Consider the following 25,045-nt stretch of genomic DNA (forward strand, 5'->3'; position numbering starts at 1 on the left):
TCTCCTCTCTACTTATCTTTTTCTTTATCCATCTTCTATCTGCCTCCCCCTCTCTCCCTATTTGTTTTAGAATCCCCTTCCCTTCCTCCGCTTCTGAAGAAGGGTCTAGGCCTGAAACAACAAAGTGTGGGGCTGGATGAACTCAGCAGGCCAAGCAGCATCTTAGGAACACAAAAGCTGATGTTTCAGGCCTGGACCCTCTAGGCCTGAAATGTGAGCTTTCCTGCTCCTCTGATGCTGCTTGGCCTGCTGTGTTCATCCAGCTCTACACCTTGTTATCTCAGATCGTTATGTACTCTTTTGTCTGTCCAACTGTTCCTCTTTCTCTCTGGGATGGATCCCCACCTATCATTTACTCCTCACCCACTAGCCCCCACCCTATCTTCTGTGTGAAAACCAACATTTTCCTAGCCACATCAGTTCAGAAGAAGGGTCACTTGACCCAAAACAGCAACCTTGATTTCTCTGCACAAATGCTGCCAGACCTGCTGAGCTTTACTAGCAATTTCTCTTTTTGCTTCTGATTTAAAGCATCTGCAGTTCTTTCAGTTTTTATCTAATAAAATACTCTATTATTTCAAAACACTGTCGCAAGTAATGCAGTGGGTAAGTGCTCAGTCCCTGCCTTTGTCTTCAATTCGCTGACCACTTCTCAAATAATGTAAGAGAAGCTAGATCAGCTTTTTAGAGCTGTTGAGAGATTGCGCAGGGTGGGTTTTTACATGTATGAGGCCCAGACGTCAGAGGGAACATTAGACTGGTCTTGTACCTGCTCGGGTCAGGGAGGTTTTGGCAGTGCAGACTGAAAGCTTGACCCAGAACCACAGAACTCTTCCAGTCCCCAAGGCTCAAGGCAAACCAGACAGCTTCTGGAAAGAGCCTGCTGAGTAGCATCAGTTCAACTGTGTACTTCACGCTCCAGGTGGAGGACAGGTACTGTTCTCGTACAGCCAGTGAGACACGGCACCGCTGAAGAAAGACCACCCGGGGAAGGCAACCTGGTGAAAAACACAATCGGAAAGAGTTACAGAACAGACCCAGGTTGAGTGTACCACCACACAGGCAGCACTGTAACAGACCCCTGTCCAGACACTACTTTCCTCAGGTGCCACTTATCACTCTTGGCACAAGCTTATGAGGAGCACAAATACTGAAAGTAGAGCCTGCCCTTGCAAATACACTGACTGCCAGTTGAGCACAATTTGGCCATCTTGCTGAGGAATGTCAGAAAACACTCGCACCTGTTTTGTAGTGAAGAGGTGGCAGGGTGTCAACATGGTGAGGTGGCAGCACAAACACAGGCTGGTTACTGAAGTACAGAGCCATGAATCGGGCAAGGGATTGAATCACAGCCAGAGCAGCATCCAGCCCAACATCAAGCACCATTAAGCCATTCGGTGCCAGCCCAAACGTCCCTGTACAGAAAGACACCAAATTCAGCAACAGAGAGAAAGGGAGAACAAAACCCCACACATGAAATTAACGTACACCCTCACTGCAACACTGTGACATCCACAGCATGCACTGTAACGGTTGACAGTGCACAAACTGATCCGCTCTGTAACATGCTGATATCACACACTTTTGTCCACACTGTAACACAGTGACATTGCACACACTGACCCAAACTGCAAAACACCGACATCACACACCCTGGTCCACACTGACATCATGCACACTGACCATCACTGTAACACACTGATATCACACATACTTACCAGCGCTGTCACAGACTGATATCACGCACACCGACTTGCACTGTAACACACTGACATCACGCACAGTGACCATCACTGTAACACTGATACCGCACACTGACCCGCACTGTAACACACTGACCCGCACTGTAACACACTGATACCGCACACTGACCCACACTGTAACACACTGACAATGCACATAATGACGCGCACTGTAACACACTGACAATGCACATAATGACGCGCACTGTAACACACTGTAATGCAATATCATACACATTGACCCGCACTCTAATGCACTGATATTACACACACTATGACACGCGCTGTCACACGCTGATATCACACACTCTGGCCCACAGTGTAACACTCGAACAGCACGCACACTGACCCGCACTGTAACACAGTGACAGCACGCACACTGAACTGCACTGTAACACACTGAACCGTGCTGTAACACACTGACAGCACGCACACTGACCCGCACTGTAACACACTGATATCACACATACTGACCAGCACTGTACCACACTGATACCACACACTGACCCACACTGTAACACACTGATACCGCACACTGACCCACACTGTAACAGACTGACAGCACGCACTCTGACCCACACTGTAACACACTGATACCGCACACTGACCATCACTGTAACACACTGACCAGCACTGTAGCACACTGACAGCATGCACACTGACCCGCACTGTAGCACACTGACAGCATGCACACTGACCCGCACTGTAACACACTGACAGCATGCACACTGACCCGCACTGTAACACACTGACAGCATGCACACTGACCCACACTGTAACACACTGATACCACACATTGACCCGCACTGTAACACACTGATACCGCACACTGACCAGCACTGTAACACACTGATACCGCACACTGACCCACGCTGTAACACACTGATACCGCACACTGACCCGCACTGTAACACACCGATATTACACATTCTGAACAGCACTGTAACACACCGATATCACATACACTGAACCGCACTGTAACACACTGCTATCACGTACAATGACCCACACTGTAACACACTGACAGCACGCACACTGACCCGCACTGTAACACACCGATATTACACATTCTGAACAGCACTGTAACACACCGATATCACATACACTGAACCGCACTGTAACACACTGCTATCACGTACAATGACCCACACTGTAACACACTGACAGCATGCACACTGATTCACACTGTAACACACTGATACCACACATTGACCCGCACTGTAACACACTGATACCACACACTGACCAGCACTGTAACACACTGATACCGCACACTGACCCACGCTGTAACACACTGATACCGCACACTGACCCGCACTGTAACACACCGATATTACACATTCTGAACAGCACTGTAACACACCGATATCACATACACTGAACCGCACTGTAACACACTGCTATCACGTACAATGACCCACACTGTAACACACTGACAGCACGCACACTGACCCGCACTGTAACACACTGACAGAGCACACACTGACCCGCACTGTAACACACTGATACTGCACACTGACACCACACTGTAACACACTGATACCGCACACTGACCCACACTGTAACACACTGATACCGCACACACTGACCGGCACTGTAACACACTGACCCACACTGATATCACACATACTGACCGGTACTGTACCACACTGATACCACACACTGACCCACACTGTAACACACTGACCCACACTGTAACACACTGATACCGCACACTGACCAGCACTGTAACACACTGATACCGCACACTGACCCGCACTGTAACACACTGACAGCATGCACACTGACCCGCACTGTAACACACTGATATTACACATTCTGAACAGCACTGTAACACACCGATATCACATACACTGAACCGCACTGTAACACACTGCTATCACGTACAATGACCCACACTGTAACACACTGACAGCACGCACACTGACCCGCACTGTAACACACTGACCCGCACTGTACACACTGATACTGCACACTGACACCACACTGTAACACACTGATACTGCACACTGACCCACATTGTAACACACTGATACCGCACACACTGACCGGCACTGTAACACACTGACTGGCACTGTAACACACTGACTGGCACTGTAACACACTGATATCACACATACTGACCAGCACTGTACCACACTGATACCGCACACTGACCCGCACTGTAACACACTGACAGCACGCACACTGACCCGCACTGTAACACACTGATATCACACATACTGACCAGTACTGTACCACACTGATACCACACACTGACCCACACTGTAACACACTGATACCGCACACTGACCAGCACTGTAACACACTGACAGCATGCACACTGACCAGCACTGTAACACACTGACAGCATGCACACTGACCCGCACTGTAACACACTGATACCACACATTGACCCGCGCTGTAACACACTGATAACGCACACTGACCCGCACTGTAACACACCGATATTACACATTCTGAACAGCACTGTAACACACCGATATCACATACACTGAACCGCACTGTAACACACTGCTATCACGTACAATGACCCGCACTGTACCACACTGACAGCACGCACACTGACCCGCACTGTAACAGACTGATACTGCACACTGACACCGCACACTGACCCACACTGTAACACACTGACACCGCACATTGACCCACACTGTAACACACTGATACCGCACACTGACCCGCACTGTAACACACTGACCCACACTGTAACACACCGATACCGCACACTGACCCGCACTGTAACACACCGATATTACACATTCTGACCAGCACTGTAACACACTGCTATGACGTACAATGACCCACACTGTAACACACTGACAGCATGCACACTGACCCGCACTGTAACACACCGATATCACATACACTGAACCGCACTGTAACACACTGCTATGACGTACAATGACCCACACTGTAACACACTGACAGCACGCACACTGACCCGCACTGTAACACACTGACAGAGCACACACTGACCCGCACTGATACTGCACACTGACACCACACTGTAACACACTGACACCGCACACTGACCAACACTGTAACACACTGATACCGCACACTGACCAACACTGTAACACACTGATACCGCACACTGGCCCACACTGTAACACACTGATACCGCACACTGGCCCACACTGTAACACACTGATACCGCACACTGACCCACACTGTAACACACCAATACCGCACACTGACTCACACTGTAACACACCAATACCGCACACTGACCCACACTGTAACACACTGACAGAGAACACACTGACCAGCACTGTAACACACTGATATCACGTACACTGACCCACACTGTAACACACTGACAGCACACACACTGACCCGCACTGTAACACACTGACAGAGCACACACTGACCCGCACTGTAACACACTGATACTGCACACTGACACCACACTGTAACACACTGACCAGCACTGTAACACACTGATACCGCACACTGGCCCACACTGTAACACACTGATACCGCACACTGACTCACACTGTAACACACCGATACCGCACACTGACTCACGCTGTAACACACCGATACCGCACACTGACCCACACTGTAACACACTGACAGAGAACACACTGACCAGCACTGTAACACACTGATATCACGTACACTGACAGCACACACACTGACCCGCACTGTAACACACTGACAGAGCATACAGTGACCCGCACTGTAACACACTGACAGCACACACACTGACCCGCACTGTAACACACTGACAGAGCATACAGTGACCCGCACTGTAACACACTGACAGCATGCACATTGACCTGCACTGTAACACAGTGACAGCACACACACTGACAGCACGCACACTGACCCGCACTGTAACACACTGACAGCATGCACACTGACCCGCACTGTAGCACACTGACAGCATGCACACTGACCCGCACTGTAACACACTGACAGCATGCACACTGACCCGCACTGTAACACACTGACAACACGCACACTGGCCAGCACTGTAACACACTGACCCGCACTGTAACACACTGATATTACGCACAGGGCGATACAGCACACTGTAACACACTGACCCGCACTGTAACACACTGATATTACACACAGGGCCATACAGCACACTGTAACACACTGACCCACACTGTAACACACTGATATTACGCACAGGGCCATACATCACACTGTAACACACTGACCCGCACTGTAGCACACTGATATTACGCACAGGGCCATACAGCACACTGTAACACACTGACCCGCACTGTAACACACTGATATTACGCACAGGGCCATACAGCACACTGTAACACACTGACCCGCACTGTAACACACTGACCCGCACTGTAACACACTGATATTACGCACTGGGCCATACATCACACTGTAACATTATGACATACCTTCAGAGATCTCTGACTGATCTTGGTTTACCACCCGTCTCACAAGGTGTTCGCAAAAGTGTTGAGCAGCTCTGAGATTGTAAAGATAGAGGTGGGTGTAAAGAATGGCCAGGCTGTAACGAGTCTGCAAGTAGCTCACTCTCCTCCCATCTGTATTCAATGAAACAGGATGAGTGCACAGTGTTAAGCCAAATGCACCTGGCAGCAACACAATACCAAGGGATGTGACACAAAGTCAAAGACCAGAGCTGAGGACGACACAGCAATAGAGAGAAAGGTAGAGTATGTTGGGGTTCTGGGGTCTTGAAAGGAAAGTGAGTTTCATCCAGAGAAACAATGAATGAATGAAATGTCTGTAGCTCCAGAACAGGAGAGCTGCTGCTGTAACTACAGTTTCAGGTGGGTCCACTTACCTCTGCCCATTTCCTCTTGAAGTGCAGTCCTCCAGATTTGTATTGCCTCCTGGTACGAACCCAGAAGAAAGTTGCGCTCACCTCCAAACAAAGCACAATAGAGCAGTGAAATAACCACCTTTATCCCCAATGATCACCTTCAGCTGAATGGTGTGTGCTGAAGTTTGAAAGGGTAGTTAAGGTACACCATCTAGAGTTACATTCTTCCCAACATCTGCCCATCTTCTCGCTGTAGCCTTGTACACTCTTCCTTTTCAGGTCATAATCTCATCCCCAGATCATGCCCAATTAATGTAGTTGAATTCTTTGAGGAGGTAATAAGCAGGGTAGATAATAGAGCCAGCAGATGTAATATATTCAGAGTTTTCAGAAAACATTTTAAAGTGCTACACGTTAAGGTACGCAATAAGATAGGAGCCCATGGCACTGAAGGTAGTCTATTAGCATGTACAGAGAATTGATTAACAGTAAAACAAAGTGTTGGGAGAAGGGAGGCATTTTCAGGATAACAACTTGTGAACTAGTGGTGTGCCACAGGGATTAGTACAGGGGCCACAACTATTTATAATATATATTAATGACTCTCAGATAGCACATTTCAGACCTTAACCATACTATAGTCAAGTCTGTGGGTGAGACAAAATAATTGGTAAGGTACTGGTGAAGATGGTGCGGTCTGCAAAGTGTGTGGGCAAAAACATGTCAGATGGAATATAATATGAGGAAATGTGAAGTTATGGGCTTTGACAAGAAGAATAGAAAGACTGTACAAAACTACAGCACAGAGTGATTTAGGGTCCTCCTGCAGAGTGTACAAGTTCAGTATGTAATAGGAAAGGCAAATGCAATGTTGGCCTTTACTTCAAAGGGTAATGAAGGCAGGTTCACTCAAGTGGTTAGGGTCTGGAATGTATTGTCTGAGAGTATGGGGGAGGCAGGTTCACTCAAATGATTAGGGTCTGGAATATACTGTCTGAGGTAGGTTCACTCGAGCGGTCAGGGTCTAGAATGCACTGTCTGAAAGTGTGGAGGAGGCAAAAAGACAGAATTATAAAGTACCTGAAGGAAAAGCTGAAGTCTCACAGGGAAAAAGCAGGAGCAGGTACTGACATAGCATGAACTCCACCACTAGCCTCATCCCATGTCCAATCCTCCTTCTCATCCCCACCTCCTTGATCTGACACAACCCGTCCATCTTCACTCCCACCTATCCATCCCTACCATCCCACTGACCAATCCCTACCACCCCATACCTGCACTCACCTATCACTATTCCACTTACCTTCCCCAGCCCCATCCCTTCTCTCCCTATTTATTTCCCAGCTCCCTGCTACCCCACACCCCCACACCCACCCCACCATTTCTGAAGAAGGATCCTGATCCAAAACATGAATTTTCCAGCACCTCTGATGCTGCCAGGCCTGCTGCGTACTTCCAGGTCCATACTGTGTTATCACTGACATTAGGTAATTTGCTTTCGCAGAGCCAGCAAAAACAGGGCTCTTGTGCTGTAACCAAAGTATGAATCTGCTGTGTCCTATTAAGCAATCCCAGCATTGTATTAGATAGCAAGTAATGTTCCTTCTGCTCTTTTAATCTGGAAGCTAAGCTCTCTAGACTCTTTTAAACTGAATGTAAGATCCCTTGGCACCGTCTCTATGTGACACTGCCAGGGGAGGTGCAGCATAAGATTACATACAAGTAAAGCTCACTCTACTCTTTCAAACAAAAAGTAAGTGGAAAATAAAGCTTCCTTGACACTATCCCTGTCCAATACTCCCAGAACAGAGCATAGGGTTACACAGAGAGTAAAGCCTTCTCTACATTGCCCCCATTGAAATAACTCCATTAAGGTTGGTATGTTGTCAGCAAGTCACCCGTTTATTTACACGTGAACAGTCCTTGACTAGAGTCATCTATCAGGCTGACAACATATCTGACACTCCTGTTTATATCTGTCAGCCAGGGTTCCCTGATTGGACCAGATTAACAGCACCAATCAGGGAACTCATATTCTATGAGGTTTACCTGGCTGATCTTATTACAATCACAACCCTCATCTTATGCTTGGAGAACATGGAAAGCAACAGATACAGAGTAATGCTACCACTACGCTTTTAATTATAAAGTAAACCTACATCTACTCTTTTAAATCGTAAGTAAAGCTACTTAACACTGCTCCTATCAAATAAGAACAAAGTTCAAAGAAAATTACAGCACAGGAACAGGCCCTTCGGCCTTCCAAGCCTGCGCTGATCCAGATCCTTACTTAAACCTGTCACTTATTTTCCAGAGATAGTAGGACCTGCAGATGCTGGAGAATCCGACAGTGTCGGAGGATGATGCATTGGATCCGGAGGTTGGTGGGGTGGTACATGAGGTTGAGGGGTATTCTGTTGTGGTTTTTATTGGGGGACGGGGTGAGGGGGATGAGTTGCGGGAAATGCGGGAGACATAGTCAAGGGCGTTCTTTTCCAAGGATCTGTATCCCTCTGCTCCCTGGCCATTCATGTCTTTGTCTAGATACATCTTAAGTGATGCTATCATGCCCACCTCTACCACCCCCGCTGGTATCATGTTCCAGGCACCCACCACCCTCTGCATAAAGAACTTTCCATGAATATCTCTCTTAAACTTTTGCCCTGTCACTTTGAAATCGTGACTCCTAGTAATCGAGTCCCCCACTCTGGGGAAAAAGCTTCTTGCTATCCACGAGATAATAGGAACTGCAGACGCTGCAGAATCCAAGATAATAAAGTATGAAGCTGGATGAACACAGCAGGCCAAGCAGCGTCTCAGGAGCACAACAGCTGACGTTTCGGGCCTGGACCCTTCATCAGAGAGGTGACGAAGGGTGGCCCGCTGTGTTCATCCAGCTTCACACTTTATTTTCTTGCTATCCACCCTGTCTTTACCTCTCATGATTTTGTACAGGTCAGTCAGGTCCTCCTTCAAACTCTGTCTTTCTAATGTAAATAATCCTAATCTACTCAACCTCTCCTCATAGCTAGCACCCTCCATACCAGGCAACATCCTGGTGGACCTCCTCTGCACCCTCTCCAAAGCATCCAAATCCTTTTGGTACTGTGGCGACCAGAACTGTACTCAGTATTCCAAATACTCCCAGGATGAGGACAGCACAGAGTTAGATAAAGAGTAGAGCTTCCTCTGCACTGATCCCATCAAATACTAACAGGATATCGGCAATGCAGCATTAGATACACAGCAAAGCTTCCTCTACACCCATCAAATACTTCCAGGATATGGACAGCGCAGTGTTGGATACAGAGTAAAGCATTCTCTACTCTTTCAAACTGAAAATAAATCTCCCTCTACTCCTTTAAAATGAAAGTAAATGTCTCTCAATACTGTCCCTGTCAAACAATCCCAGGACAATAGCTGCATGGCATTACATACAGAGGGAATCTGCTTTGACACTTTTAAACTAAAAGCAAATTGAAAGTAAAGGCTCCTCAACGCTTTACCCATCACACACTCCCAGAATAGATACAGCACACTGTAAGTCTAAAAGTAAAACCAACTCTGCACTATCCCCATTTAATAATGGGGTCAGATACAGAGTAAAGCCTCCTTTACACTCTCCCCATCAAACACCTCCCGAACGGGGACCACGCAGGGTTAGAAACAGAGTAAAGCTCCTATTACTTTTCTAAACAGAAAGTAAAGCATCTCGACTCTTTTAATCTGAAATTAAAGTTCCCTCGACATTCTCCCCAACAAACACTCCCCCAGGACAGACAGACACAGCGCAGGGTTAGATGCAGAGTAAAGTTACTGCTACTCTTTAAGCTGAAAGTAAAGCTCCTTCGGTACTGACCCCATCAAACACACCCAGGACAGGTACAGCACAGGGTTAAGCTCCTTCTATGCAATCGTATTATTTTGTCAATGCTGCCTGTTTAATATCCCTACCTGCAAGAGACATAAGCTGCCGATTTTGTCCTAGTCTCTCTCCCATGGTCTGAAATGTTGCCTGAATCTGGGACAGGAGTGCAGTTATGACAGCCTCCTCCATTTGAAGGCGCTTTCTGTTTTCCCTTTTCAGTTGTTGCTGGGGTTTCTGTATTTGGAAGTGGTGCTGCAATGCGTGCTGGTACAACAGGCGCCATGCGATGGCCAGTCTGCATTAATCAGATAAACGTCAAGTTATAAGAAGGCAACATCAACCAGTTCATAGAACATACATAGAACATTACAGCACAGTACAGGCCCTTCGGCCCTCGATATTGTGCCAACCTGTCATACCGATCTCACGTCCATCCTAATCTACATGTTCATATGCCTATCCAATGACGACATAAATGTACCTAAAGTTGGCGAATCTACTACCGTTGCAGGCAAAGCATTCCATTCCCTTACTACTCTCTGAGTAAAGAAACTACCTCTGACATCTGTCCTATATCTTACACCCCTCAACTTAAAGCTATGCCCCCTCGTACTCGCAGTCACCATCCTAGGAAAAAGGCTCTCCCTATCTACCCTATCTAACCCTCTGATTATTTTATATGTTTCAATTAAGTCACCTCTCAACCTTCTTCTCTCTAATGAAAACAGCCTCAAGTCCCTCAGCCTTTCCTCGTAAGACCTTCCCTCCATGCCAGGCAATATCCTAGTAAATCTCCTCTGCACCCTTTCCAAAGCATCCACATCCTTCTTATAATGCAGTGACCAGAACTGTACACAATACTCCAAGTGCGGCCGCACCAGAGTTTTGTACAGCTTCACCATAACCTCTTGGTTCCGGAACTCGATCCTTCTATTAATAAAAGCTAAACCACTGTATGCCTTCTTAACAGCCCTGTCAACCTGGGTGGCAACTTTCAAGGATCTGTGTACATGGACACCGAGATCTCTCTGCTCATCTACACTACTAAGAATCTTACCATTAGCCCAGTACTTTGCCTTCCGGTCACTACCTGAAAAATTCTACTGCTTTTCCCATCAACCCTGCCCAGATCTTACCCTGACCATCTTTAAATCAATTTCACAGGCCCACCAAACAGTCTCAAAAAAACTATTCACCCTTTTAATTTGTCATTGCATGAATTCCTCTTGTAAAAACTGTTCCTCATCGAAATATTCAACCAGTTTCATCCCAAGACTGGAGAACAAACGCTAGCTAGCTAGTGATACCCATATCCCACAAATGAACATTTTTTTTAAACTTCTGATCTCTCATGGAACATAGAACAGTACAGCACAGTACAGGCCCTTCGGCCCACCATGTTGTACTGAACTTTTACCCTAATCCTAAGGTCTTTCTAACTTCCACCCCTACCTTAAAATATCATTCATATGCCTATCTAATAGTAGCTTAAATGCCCCTAATGAGGCCAAGTCCACTACCTTCTCCAGCAATGCATTCCACAGTTCCACTCTCTAACAGATAAATTACAAATTGTACCCGATAATATGCAATGCACTGATCAATGAATACTGCTCGTGTGACAGGCCATTTGGTAACTGAACACTGTCCCTGTGTGATATCCGTTGGCATTAATGATGAATACAGATCCTGTTGATGATTGTCCATATTGATGAATAAATCCTGTTCCTGTGTGATGATGGTTTTTATTGATAAGTGAACACCATTCTTCTCTGATGATCAGCTTTCCTAAATATTGATCATGGCTCGTGTGTGAGGATGGACTATAGTGATTAATGTGCACTGTTCCTGTGTGTGAGGGTGGTCTATAGTGACTAATGAGCACTGTTCCTGTGTGAGGGCGGTCTATAGTGACTAATGTGCACTGTTCCTGTGTGTGAGGATGGACTATAGTGATTAATGTGCATTGTTCCTGTGTGTGAGGATGGACTATAGTGATTAATGTGCACTGTTCCTGTGTGTGAGGGTGGTCTATAGTGATTAATGTGCACTGTTCCTGTGTGTGAGGATGGACTATAGTGATTAATGTGCATTGTTCCTGTGTGTGAGGATGGACTATAGTGATTAATGTGCACTGTTCCTGTGTGTGAGGATGGTCTATAGTGATTAATGTGCACTGTTCCTGTGTGTGAGGATGGACTATAGTGATTAATGTGCATTGTTCCTGTGTGTGAGGGTGGACTATAGTGATTAATGTGCACTGTTCCTGTGTGTGAGGATGGACTATAGTGATTAATGTGCACTGTTCCTGTGTGTGAGGATGGTCTATAGTGATTAATGTGCACTGTTCCTGTGTGTGAGGATGGACTATAGTGATTAATGTGCACTGTTCCTGTGTGTGAGGATGGTCTATAGTGATTAATGTGCACTGTTCCTGTGTGAGAGGATGGACTACAGTGATTAATGTGCACTGTTCCTGTGTGTGAGGATGGACTATAGTGATTAATGTGCACTGTTCCTGTGTGTGAGGGTGGTCTATAGTGATTAATGTGCATTGTTCCTGTGTGTCAGGGTGGACTATAGTGATTAATGTGCATTGTTCCTGTGTGTGAGGGTGGTCTATAGTGATTAATGTGCACTGTTCCTGTGTGTGAGGATGGACTATAGTGATTAATGTGCATTGTTCCTGTGTGTGAGGATGGACTATAGTGATTAATGTGCATTGTTCCTGTGTGTGAGGATGGACTATAGTGATTAATGAGCATTGTTCCTGTGTGTGAGGGTGGACTATAGTGATTAATGTGCACTGTTCCTGTGTGTGAGGGCAGTCTATAGTGATTAATGTGCACTGTTCCTGTGTGTGAGGATGGACTATAGTGATTAATGTGCACTGTTCCTGTGTGTGAGGATGGTCTATAGTGATTAATGTGCACTGTTCCTGTGTGTGAGGATGGACTATAGTGATTAATGTGCACTGTTCCTGTGTGTGAGGATGGTCTATAGTGATTAATGTGCACTGTTCCTGCGTGAGGGTGGACTATAGTGATTAATGAGCACTGTTCCTGTGTGTGAGGGTGGTCTATAGTGATTAATGAGCACTGTTCCTGTGTGAGGATGGACTATAGTGATTAATGTGCACTGTTCCTGTGTGTGAGGATGGACTATAGTGATTAATGAGCACTGTTCCTGTGTGTGAGGGTGGTCTATAGTGATTAATGAGCACTGTTCCTGTGTGAGGGTGGTCTATAGTGATTAATGTGCACTGTTCCTGTGTGTGAGGGTGGACTATAGTGATTAATGTGCACTGTTCCTGTGTGTGAGGGTAGTCTATAGTGATTAATGTGCACTGTTCCTGTGTGTGAGGATGGTCTATAGTGATTAATGTGCATTGTTCCTGTGTGTGAGGATGGACTATAGTGATTAATGAGCATTGTTCCTGTGTGTGAGGATGGACTATAGTGATTAATGAGCATTGTTCCTGTGTGTGAGGGTGGACTATAGTGATTAATGTGCATTGTTCCTGTGTGTGAGGGTGGACTATAGTGATTAATGTGCACTGTTCCTGTGTGTGAGGATGGACTATAGTGATTAATGAGCACTGTTCCTGTGTGTGAGGATGGACTATAGTGATTAATGTGCACTGTTCCTGTGTGTGAGGATGGTCTATAGTGATTAATGTGCACTGTTCCTGTGTGAGGGTGGTCTATAGTGATTAATGTGCACTGTTCCTGTGAGTGAGGATGGACTATAGTGACTAATGTGCACTGTTCCTGCGTGTGAGGATGGTCTATAGTGATTAATGAGCACTGTTCCTGTGTGTGAGGATGGACTATAGTGATTAATGTGCATTGTTCCTGTGTGTGAGGATGGACTATAGTGATTAATGAGCATTGTTCCTGTGTGTGAGGATGGACTATAGTGATTAATGTGCACTGTTCCTGTGTGTGAGGATGGACTATAGTGATTAATGTGCATTGTTCCTGTGTGTGAGGGTGGACTATAGTGATTAATGTGCACTGTTCCTGTGTGTGAGGATGGACTATAGTGATTAATGACCACTGTTCCTGTGTGTGAGGGTGGACTATAGTGATTAATGAGCATTGTTCCTGTGTGTGAGGGTGGTCTATAGTGATTAATGTGCATTGTTCCTGTGTGTGAGGATGGACTATAGTGATTAATATGCATTGTTCCTGTGTGTGAGGGCAGTCTATAGTGATTAATGTGCATTGTTCCTGTGTGTGAGAGTGGTCTAAAGTGATTAATGAGCATTGTTCCTGTGTGTGAGGGTGGACTATAGTGATTAATGTGCATTGTTCCTGTGTGTGAGGGTGGTCTATAGTGATTAATGAGCATTGTTCCTGTGTGTGAGGGTGGACTATAGTGATTAATGTGCATTGTTCCTGTGTGTGAGGGTGGACTATAGTGATTAATGTGCACTGTTCCTGTGTGTGAGGGTGGTCTATAGTGATTAATGTGCATTGTTCCTGTGTGTGAGGGCAGTCTATAGTGATTAATGTGCATTGTTCCTGTGTGTGAGGATGGACTATAGTGATTAATGTGCACTGTTCCTGTGTGTGAGGGTGGTCTATAGTGATTAATGTGCACTGTTCCTGTGTGTGAGGATGGTCTATAGTGATTAATGTGCACTGTTCCTGTGTGTGAGGGTGGACTATAGTGATTAATGTGCATTGTTCCTGTGTGTGAGGGCAGTCTGTAGTGACTAATGAGCACTGTTCCTGTGTGTGAGGGTGGTCTATAGTGATTAATGAGCACTGTTCCTGTGTGTGAGGGTGGACTATAGTGATTAATGAGCACTGTTCCTGTGTGTGAGGATGGTCTATAGTGATTAATGTGCACTGTTCCTGTGTGTGAGGGTGGACTATAGTGATTAATGTGCATTGTTCCTGTGTGTGAGGATGGACTATAGTGATTAATGTGCATTGTTCCTGTGTGTGAGGATGGACTATAGTGATTAATGTGCATTGTTCCTGTGTGTGAGGATGGACTATAGTGATTAATGTGCACTGTTCCTGTGTGTGAGGATGGACTATAGTGATTAATGTGCACTGTTCCTGTGTGTGAGGGTGGACTATAGTGATTAATGTGCACTGTTCCTGTGTGTGAGGATGGACTATAGTGATTAATGTGCATTGTTCCTGTGTGTGAGGGTGGTCTATAGTGATTAATGTGCACTGTTCCTGTGTGTGAGGATGGACTATAGTGATTAATGTGCATTGTTCCTGTGTGTGAGGGTGGTCTATAGTGATTAATGTGCACTGTTCCTGTGTGTGAGGGTGGACTATAGTGATTAATGTGCACTGTTCCTGTGTGTGAGGATGGACTATAGTGATTAATGTGCATTGTTCCTGTGTGTGAGGGTGGTCTATAGTGATTAATGTGCACTGTTCCTGTGTGTGAGGGTGGTCTATAGTGATTAATGTGCACTGTTCCTGTGTGTGAGGGTGGACTATAGTGATTAATGTGCACTGTTCCTGTGTGTGAGGGTGGACTATAGTGATTAATGTGCACTGTTCCTGTGTGTGAGGGTGGACTATAGTGATTAATGTGCATTGTTCCTGTGTGTGAGGGTGGTCTATAGTGATTAATGTGCATTGTTCCTGTGTGTGAGGATGGACTATAGTGATTAATGTGCACTGTTCCTGTGTGTGAGGATGGACTATAGTGATTAATGAGCATTGTTCCTGTGTGAGGATGGACTATAGTGATTAATGAGCATTGTTCCTGAGTGTGAGGATGGACTATAGTGATTAATGTGCACTGTTCCTGTGTGTGAGGATGGACTATAGTGACTAATGAGCACTGTTCCTGTGTGTGAGGGTGGTCTATAGTGACTAATGTGCACTGTTCCTGTGTGTGAGGATGGTCTATAGTGATTAATGTGCACTGTTCCTGTGTGAGGGTGGTCTATAGTGATTAATGTGCATTGTTCCTGTGTGTGAGGATGGTCTATAGTGATTAATGTGCACTGTTCCTGTGTGAGGATGGACTATAGTGATTAATGTGCACTGTTCCTGTGTGTGAGGATGGACTATAGTGATTAATGTGCACTGTTCCTGTGTGTGAGGATGGACTATAGTGATTAATGTGCACTGTTCCTGTGAGTGAGGGTGGACTATAGTGATTAATGTGCACTGTTCCTGTGTGTGAGGATGGACTATAGTGATTAATGTGCACTGTTCCTGTGTGTGAGGATGGACTATAGTGATTAATGTGCACTGTTCCTGTGAGTGAGGGTGGACTATAGTGATTAATGTGCATTGTTCCTGTGTGTGAGGATGGTCTATAGTGACTAATGTGCACTGTTCCTGTGTGTGAGGATGGACTATAGTGATTAATGTGCACTGTTCCTGTGTGTGAGGATGGACTATAGTGATTAATGAGCATTGTTCCTGTGTGTGAGGATGGTCTATAGTGATTAATGTGCACTGTTCCTGTGTGTGAGGGTGGTCTATAGTGATTAATGAGCACTGTTCCTGTGTGTGAGGATGGACTATAGTGATTAATGTGCACTGTTCCTGTGTGTGAGGATGGTCTATAGTGATTAATGTGCACTGTTCCTGTGTGTGAGGGTGGACTATAGTGATTAATGTGCACTGTTCCTGTGTGTGAGGATGGTCTATAGTGATTAATGTGCACTGTTCCTGTGTGTGAGGGTGGTCTATAGTGATTAATGTGCACTGTTCCTGTGTGTGAGGATGGACTATAGTGATTAATGTGCACTGTTCCTGTGAGTGAGGGTGGACTATAGTGATTAATGTGCATTGTTCCTGTGTGTGAGGATGGTCTATAGTGACTAATGTGCACTGTTCCTGTGTGTGAGGATGGACTATAGTGATTAATGTGCACTGTTCCTGTGTGTGAGGATGGACTATAGTGATTAATGAGCATTGTTCCTGTGTGTGAGGATGGTCTATAGTGATTAATATGCACTGTTCCTGTGTGTGAGGGTGGTCTATAGTGATTAATGAGCACTGTTCCTGTGTGTGAGGATGGACTATAGTGATTAATGTGCATTGTTCCTGTGTGTGAGGGTGGTCTATAGTGATTAATGTGCACTGTTCCTGTGTGTGAGGGTGGACTATAGTGATTAATGTGCACTGTTCCTGTGTGTGAGGATGGTCTATAGTGATTAATGTGCACTGTTCCTGTGTGTGAGGGTGGTCTATAGTGATTAATGTGCACTGATCCTGTGTGAGGGTGGTCTATAGTGATTAATGAGCACTGTTCCTGTGTGTGAGGGTGGACTATAGTGATTAATGAGCACTGTTCCTGTGTGTGAGGATGGACTATAGTGATTAATGTGCACTGATCCTGTGTGAGGGTGGTCTATAGTGATTAATGAGCACTGTTCCTGTGTGTGAGGGTGGACTATAGTGATTAATGAGCACTGTTCCTGTGTGTGAGGGTGGACTATAGTGATTAATGTGCACTGTTCCTGTGTGTGAGGGTGGTCTATAGTGATTAATGTGCACTGTTCCTGTGTGTGAGAGCAGTCTATAGTGATTAATGTGCACTGTTCCTGTGTGTGAGGGTGGTCTATAGTGATTAATGTGCACTGTTCCTGTGTGTGAGGGTGGTCTATAGTGATTAATGAGCACTGTTCCTGTGTGTGAGGATGGTCTATAGTGATTAATGTGCACTGTTCCTGTGTGTGAGGGTGGTCTATAGTGATTAATGTGCATTGTTCCTGTGTGTGAGGGCGGTCTATAGTGATTAATGAGCACTGTTCCTGTGTGTGAGGGTGGACTATAGTGATTAATGTGCACTGTTCCTGTGTGTGAGGGTGGTCTACAGTGATTAATGAGCATTGTTCCTGTGTGTGAGGGTGGACTATAGTGATTAATGAGCACTGTTCCTGTGTGTGAGGGTGGTCTACAGTGATTAATGTGCATTGTTCCTGTGTGTGAGGATGGACTATAGTGATTAATGAGCACTGTTCCTGTGTGTGAGGATGGACTATAGTGACTAATGTGCACTGTTCCTGTGTGTGAGGGTGGTCTATAGTGATTAATGTGCATTGTTCCTGTGTGTGAGGATGGTCTATAGTGATTAATGAGCATTGTTCCTGTGTGTGAGGATGGTCTATAGTGATTAATGTGCACTGTTCCTGTGTGTGAGGATGGACTATAGTGATTAATGTGCATTGTTCCTGTGTGTGAGGGTGGTCTATAGTGATTAATGTGCACTGTTCCTGTGTGTGAGGATGGTCTATAGTGATTAATGTGCACTGTTCCTGTGTGTGAGGATGGACTATAGTGATTAATGTGCACTGTTCCTGTGTGTGAGGATGGTCTATAGTGATTAATGTGCACTGTTCCTGTGTGTGAGGATGGACTATAGTGATTAATGTGCACTGTTCCTGTGTGTGAGGGTAGTCTATAGTGATTAATGAGCATTGTTCCTGTGTGTGAGGATGGACTATAGTGATTAATGTGCATTGTTCCTGTGTGTGAGGATGGACTATAGTGATTAATGTGCACTGTTCCTGTGTGTGAGGATGGACTATAGTGATTAATGTGCATTGTTCCTGTGTGTGAGGATGGTCTATAGTGATTAATGAGCACTGTTCCTGTGTGTGAGGATGGACTATAGTGATTAATGTGCACTGTTCCTGTGTGTGAGGATGGACTATAGTGATTAATGTGCACTGTTCCTGTGTGTGAGGATGGACTATAGTGATTAATGAGCATTGTTCCTGTGTGTGAGGATGGACTATAGTGATTAATGTGCACTGTTCCTGTGTGTGAGGATGGACTATAGTGATTAATGTGCACTGTTCCTGTGTGTGAGGATGGACTATAGTGATTAATGTGCACTGTTCCTGTGTGTGAGGATGGACTATAGTGATTAATGTGCACTGTTCCTGTGTGTGAGGATAGACTATAGTGATTAATGTGCACTGATCCTGTGTGTGAGGATGGACTATAGTGATTAATGTGCACTGTTCCTGTGTGTGAGGGCAGTCTATAGTGATTAATGAGCACTGTTCCTGTGTGAGGATGGTCTATAGTGATTAATGTGCACTGTTCCTGTGTGTGAGGATGGACTATAGTGATTAATGTGCATTGTTCCTGTGTGTGAGGATGGACTATAGTGATTAATGTGCACTGTTCCTGTGTGTGAGGATGGACTATAGTGATTAATGTGCACTGTTCCTGTGTGTGAGGGTGGTCTATAGTGATTAATGAGCACTGTTCCTGTGTGTGAGGATGGACTATAGTGATTAATGTGCACTGTTCCTGTGTGTGAGGATGGACTATAGTGATTAATGTGCACTGTTCCTGTGTGTGAGGGTGGTCTATAGTGATTAATGTGCACTGTTCCAGTGTGTGAGGATGGACTATAGTGATTAATGTGCACTGTTCCTGTGTGTGAGGATGGACTATAGTGATTAATGTGCACTGTTCCTGTGTGTGAGGGTGGACTATAGTGATTAATGTGCACTGTTCCTGTGTGTGAGGATGGACTACAGTGATTAATGAGCACTGTTCCTGTGTGTGAGGATGGACTATAGTGATTAATGAGCATTGTTCCTGTGTGTGAGGATGGACTATAGTGATTAATGTGCACTGTTCCTGTGTGTGAGGATGGACTATAGTGATTAATGTGCACTGTTCCTGTGTGTGAGGATGGACTATAGTGATTAATGTGCACTGTTCCTGTGTGTGAGGATGGACTATAGTGATTAATGTGCACTGTTCCTGTGTGTGAGGATGGTCTATAGTGATTAATGTGCACTGTTCCTGTGTGTGAGGATGGACTATAGTGATTAATGTGCACTGTTCCTGTGTGTGAGGATGGTCTATAGTGATTAATGTGCATTGTTCCTGTGTGTGAGGATGGTCTATAGTGATTAATGTGCACTGTTCCTGTGTGTGAGGATGGACTATAGTGATTAATGTGCACTGTTCCTGTGTGTGAGGATGGTCTATAGTGATTAATGTGCACTGTTCCTGTGTGTGAGGGTGGACTATAGTGATTAATGTGCACTGTTCCTGTGTGTGAGGGTGGACTATAGTGATTAATGTGCACTGTTCCTGAGTGTGAGGATGGACTATAGTGATTAATGTGCACTGTTCCTGTGTGTGAGGATGGTCTATAGTGATTAATGTGCACTGTTCCTGTGTGTGAGGATGGTCTATAGTGATTAATGTGCACTGTTCCTGTGTGTGAGGATGGTCTATAGTGATTAATGAGCACTGTTCCTGTGTGTGAGGATGGACTATAGTGATTAATGTGCACTGTTCCTGTGTGTGAGGATGGTCTATAGTGATTAATGTGCACTGTTTCTGTGTGTGAGGGTGGACTATAGTGATTAATGTGCACTGTTCCTGTGTGTGAGGGTGGACTATAGTGATTAATGAGCATTGTTCCTGTGTGTGAGGATGGACTATAGTGATTAATGTGCATTGTTCCTGTGTGTGAGGATGGACTATAGTGATTAATGTGCATTGTTCCTGTGTGTGAGGGTGGTCTATAGTGATTAATGTGCACTGTTCCTGTGTGTGAGGGTGGACTATAGTGATTAATGAGCATTGTTCCTGTGTGTGAGGATGGACTATAGTGATTAATGTGCATTGTTCCTGTGTGTGAGGGTGGTCTATAGTGATTAATGTGCATTGTTCCTGTGTGTGAGGATGGTCTATAGTGATTAATGTGCACTGTTCCTGTGTGTGAGGATGGACTATAGTGATTAATGAGCACTGTTCCTGTGTGAGGATGGACTATAGTGATTAATGTGCACTGTTCCTGTGTGTGAGGGTGGACTATAGTGATTAATGTGCACTGATCCTGTGTGAGGGTGGACTATAGTGATTAATGTGCACTGTTCCTGTGTGTGAGGGTGGACTATAGTGATTAATGTGCACTGTTCCTGTGTGTGAGGGTGGACTATAGTGATTAATGTGCACTGTTCCTGTGTGTGAGGATGGACTATAGTGATGAATGTGCACTGTTCCTGTGTGTGAGGATGGACTATAGTGATTAATGTGCATTGTTCCTGTGTGTGAGGATGGACTATAGTGATTAATGTGCACTGTTCCTGTGTGTGAGGATGGACTATAGTGATGAATGTGCACTGTTCCTGTGTGTGAGGGTGGACTATAGTGATTAATGTGCACTGATCCTGTGTGAGGGTGGACTATAGTGATTAATGTGCACTGTTCCTGTGTGTGAGGGTGGACTATAGTGATTAATGTGCACTGTTCCTGTGTGTGAGGGTGGACTATAGTGATTAATGTGCACTGTTCCTGTGTGTGAGGGTGGACTATAGTGATTAATGTGCACTGTTCCTGTGTGTGAGGATGGACTATAGTGATTAATGTGCACTGTTCCTGTGTGTGAGGATGGACTATAGTGATTAATGTGCACTGTTCCTGTGTGTGAGGGCGGTCTATAGTGATTAATGTGCACTGTTCCTGTGTGTGAGGATGGACTATAGTGATTAATGTGCACTGTTCCTGTGTGTGAGGATGGACTATAGTGATTAATGTGCACTGTTCCTGTGTGTGAGGATGGACTATAGTGATTAATGTGCACTGTTCCTGTGTGTGAGGATGGACTATAGTGATTAATGAGCACTGTTCCTGTGTGTGAGGATGGACTATAGTGATTAATGTGCACTGTTCCTGTGTGTGAGGATGGACTATAGTGATTAATGTGCACTGTTCCTGTGTGTGAGGGTGGTCTATAGTGATTAATGACCACTGTTCCTGTGTGTGAGGATGGACTATAGTGATTAATGTGCACTGTTCCTGTGTGTGAGGATGGACTATAGTGATTAATGTGCACTGTTCCTGTGTGTGAGGGTGGTCTATAGTGATTAATGTGCACTGTTCCTGTGTGTGAGGATGGTCTATAGTGATTAATGAGCACTGTTCCTGTGTGTGAGGATGGACTATAGTGATTAATGTGCACTGTTCCTGTGTGTGAGGATGGACTATAGTGATTAATGTGCACTGTTCCTGTGTGTGAGGGTGGACTATAGTGATTAATGTGCATTGTTCCTGTGTGTGAGGATGGACTATAGTGATTAATGTGCATTGTTCCTGTGTGTGAGGATGGACTATAGTGATTAATGTGCACTGTTCCTGTGTGTGAGGATGGACTATAGTGATTAATGTGCACTGTTCCTGTGTGTGAGGGTGGTCTATAGTGATTAATGAGCACTGTTCCTGTGAGTGAGGATGGTCTATAGTGATTAATGTGCACTGTTCCTGTGTGTGAGGATGGTCTATAGTGATTAATGTGCACTGTTCCTGTGTGTGAGGATGGACTATAGTGATTAATGTGCACTGTTCCTGTGTGTGAGGATGGACTATAGTGATTAATGTGCATTGTTCCTGTGTGTGAGGATGGTCTATAGTGACTAATGTGCACTGTTCCTGTGTGTGAGGATGGACTATAGTGATTAATGAGCATTGTTCCTGTGTGAGGATGGACTATAGTGATTAATGAGCATTGTTCCTGTGTGAGGATGGACTATAGTGATTAATGTGCACTGTTCCTGTGTGTGAGGGTGGACTATAGTGATTAATGTGCATTGTTCCTGTGTGTGAGGATGGACTATAGTGATTAATGTGCACTGTTCCTGTGTGTGAGGATGGACTATAGTGATTAATGTGCACTGTTCCTGTGTGTGAGGATGGACTATAGTGATTAATGAGCATTGTTCCTGTGTGAGGATGGACTATAGTGATTAATGTGCATTGTTCCTGTGTGTGAGGATGGACTATAGTGATTAATGTGCACTGTTCCTGTGTGTGAGGATGGACTATAGTGATTAATGTGCACTGTTCCTGTGTGTGAGGATGGACTATAGTGATTAATGAGCATTGTTCCTGTGTGAGGATGGACTATAGTGATTAATGAGCATTGTTCCTGTGTGAGGATGGACTATAGTGATTAATGTGCACTGTTCCTGTGTGTGAGGGTGGACTATAGTGATTAATGTGCACTGTTCCTGTGTGTGAGGGTGGTCTATAGTGATTAATGAGCACTGTTACTGTGAGTGAGGATGGTCTATAGTGATTAATGAGTACTGTTCCTGTGTGTGAGGGCGGTCTATAGTGATTAATGAGCACTGTTCCTGTGTGTGAGGATGGACTATAGTGATTAATGTGCACTGTTCCTGTGTGTGAGGATGGACTATAGTGAATAATGTGCACTGTTCCTGTGTGTGAGGATGGACTATAGTGATTAATGTGCACTGTTCCTGTGTGTGAGGATGGTCTATAGTGATTAATGTGCACTGTTCCTGTGTGTGAGGATGGTCTATAGTGATTAATGAGCACTGTTCCTGTGTGTGAGGATGGACTATAGTGATTAATGTGCACTGTTCCTGTGTGTGAGGATGGTCTATAGTGATTAATGTGCACTGTTCCTGTGTGTGAGGATGGACTATAGTGATTAATGTGCACTGTTCCTGTGTGTGAGGATGGTCTATAGTGATTAATGAGCATTGTTCCTGTGTGTGAGGATGGACTATAGTGATTAATGAGCATTGTTCCTGTGTGTGAGGATGGACTATAGTGATTAATGTGCATTGTTCCTGTGTGTGAGGATGGACTATAGTGATTAATGTGCATTGTTCCTGTGTGTGAGGATGGTCTATAGTGATTAATGTGCACTGTTCCTGTGTGTGAGGATGGACTATAGTGATTAATGTGCACTGTTCCTGTGTGTGAGGATGGACTATAGTGATTAATGTGCACTGTTCCTGTGTGTGAGGATGGTCTATAGTGATTAATGTGCACTGTTCCTGTGTGTGAGGATGGACTATAGTGATTAATGTGCACTGTTCCTGTGTGTGAGGATGGTCTATAGTGATTAATGTGCACTGTTCCTGTGTGTGAGGATGGACTATAGTGATTAATGTGCACTGTTCCTGTGTGTGAGGATGGACTATAGTGATTAATGTGCACTGTTCCTGTGTGTGAGGATGGTCTATAGTGATTAATGTGCACTGTTCCTGTGTGTGAGGGCGGTCTATAGTGATTAATGAGCACTGTTCCTGTGTGTGAGGGTGGACTATAGTGACTAATGTGCACTGTTCCTGTGTGTGAGGGCGGTCTATAGTGATTAATGTGCACTGTTCCTGTGTGTGAGGGTGGTCTATAGTGATTAATGTGCATTGTTCCTGTGTGTGAGGGTGGTCTATAGTGATTAATGAGCACTGTTCCTGTGTGTGAGGATGGTCTATAGTGATTAATGAGCACTGTTCCTGCGTGTGAGGATGGTCTATAGTGATTAATGTGCACTGTTCCTGTGTGTGAGGATGGACTATAGTGATTAATGTGCATTGTTCCTGTGTGAGAGGATGGACTATAGTGATTAATGTGCACTGTTCCTGCGTGTGAGGATGGTCTATAGTGATTAATGTGCACTGTTCCTGTGTGTGAGGATGGACTATAGTGATTAATGTGCACTGTTCCTGTGTGTGAGGATGGACTATAGTGATTAATGTGCACTGTTCCTGTGTGTGAGGATGGACTATAGTGATTAATGTGCATTGTTCCTGCGTGTGAGGATGGTCTATAGTGATTAATGTGCACTGTTCCTGTGTGTGAGGATGGACTATAGTGATTAATGTGCATTGTTCCTGTGTGTGAGGGTGGACTATAGTGATTAATGTGCACTGTTCCT

General features: G+C 45.0%; 1 protein-coding gene across 1 annotated transcript in view; it reads right to left on the reverse strand.

Annotated features, from left to right (window-relative positions):
* cplane1 (ciliogenesis and planar polarity effector 1) overlaps positions 1-25,045 on the reverse strand; it is a 286,526-nt gene that overhangs the window by 166,479 nt on the left and 95,002 nt on the right. The window contains exons 12-16 of the mRNA XM_059644976.1: positions 10,468-10,676; positions 6,535-6,615; positions 6,122-6,271; positions 1,242-1,415; positions 770-998 (exon numbers count right to left, since the gene is read on the reverse strand). Of these exons, the coding sequence (XP_059500959.1) occupies positions 770-998; positions 1,242-1,415; positions 6,122-6,271; positions 6,535-6,615; positions 10,468-10,676 (843 nt within the window). The remainder of the gene's footprint in view (positions 1-769; positions 999-1,241; positions 1,416-6,121; positions 6,272-6,534; positions 6,616-10,467; positions 10,677-25,045) is intronic.

The sequence above is a fragment of the Stegostoma tigrinum genome, chromosome 3 (genome assembly GCF_030684315.1).
Source record: "Stegostoma tigrinum isolate sSteTig4 chromosome 3, sSteTig4.hap1, whole genome shotgun sequence".
NCBI classification, from domain to species: Eukaryota; Metazoa; Chordata; class Chondrichthyes; order Orectolobiformes; family Stegostomatidae; genus Stegostoma; species Stegostoma tigrinum.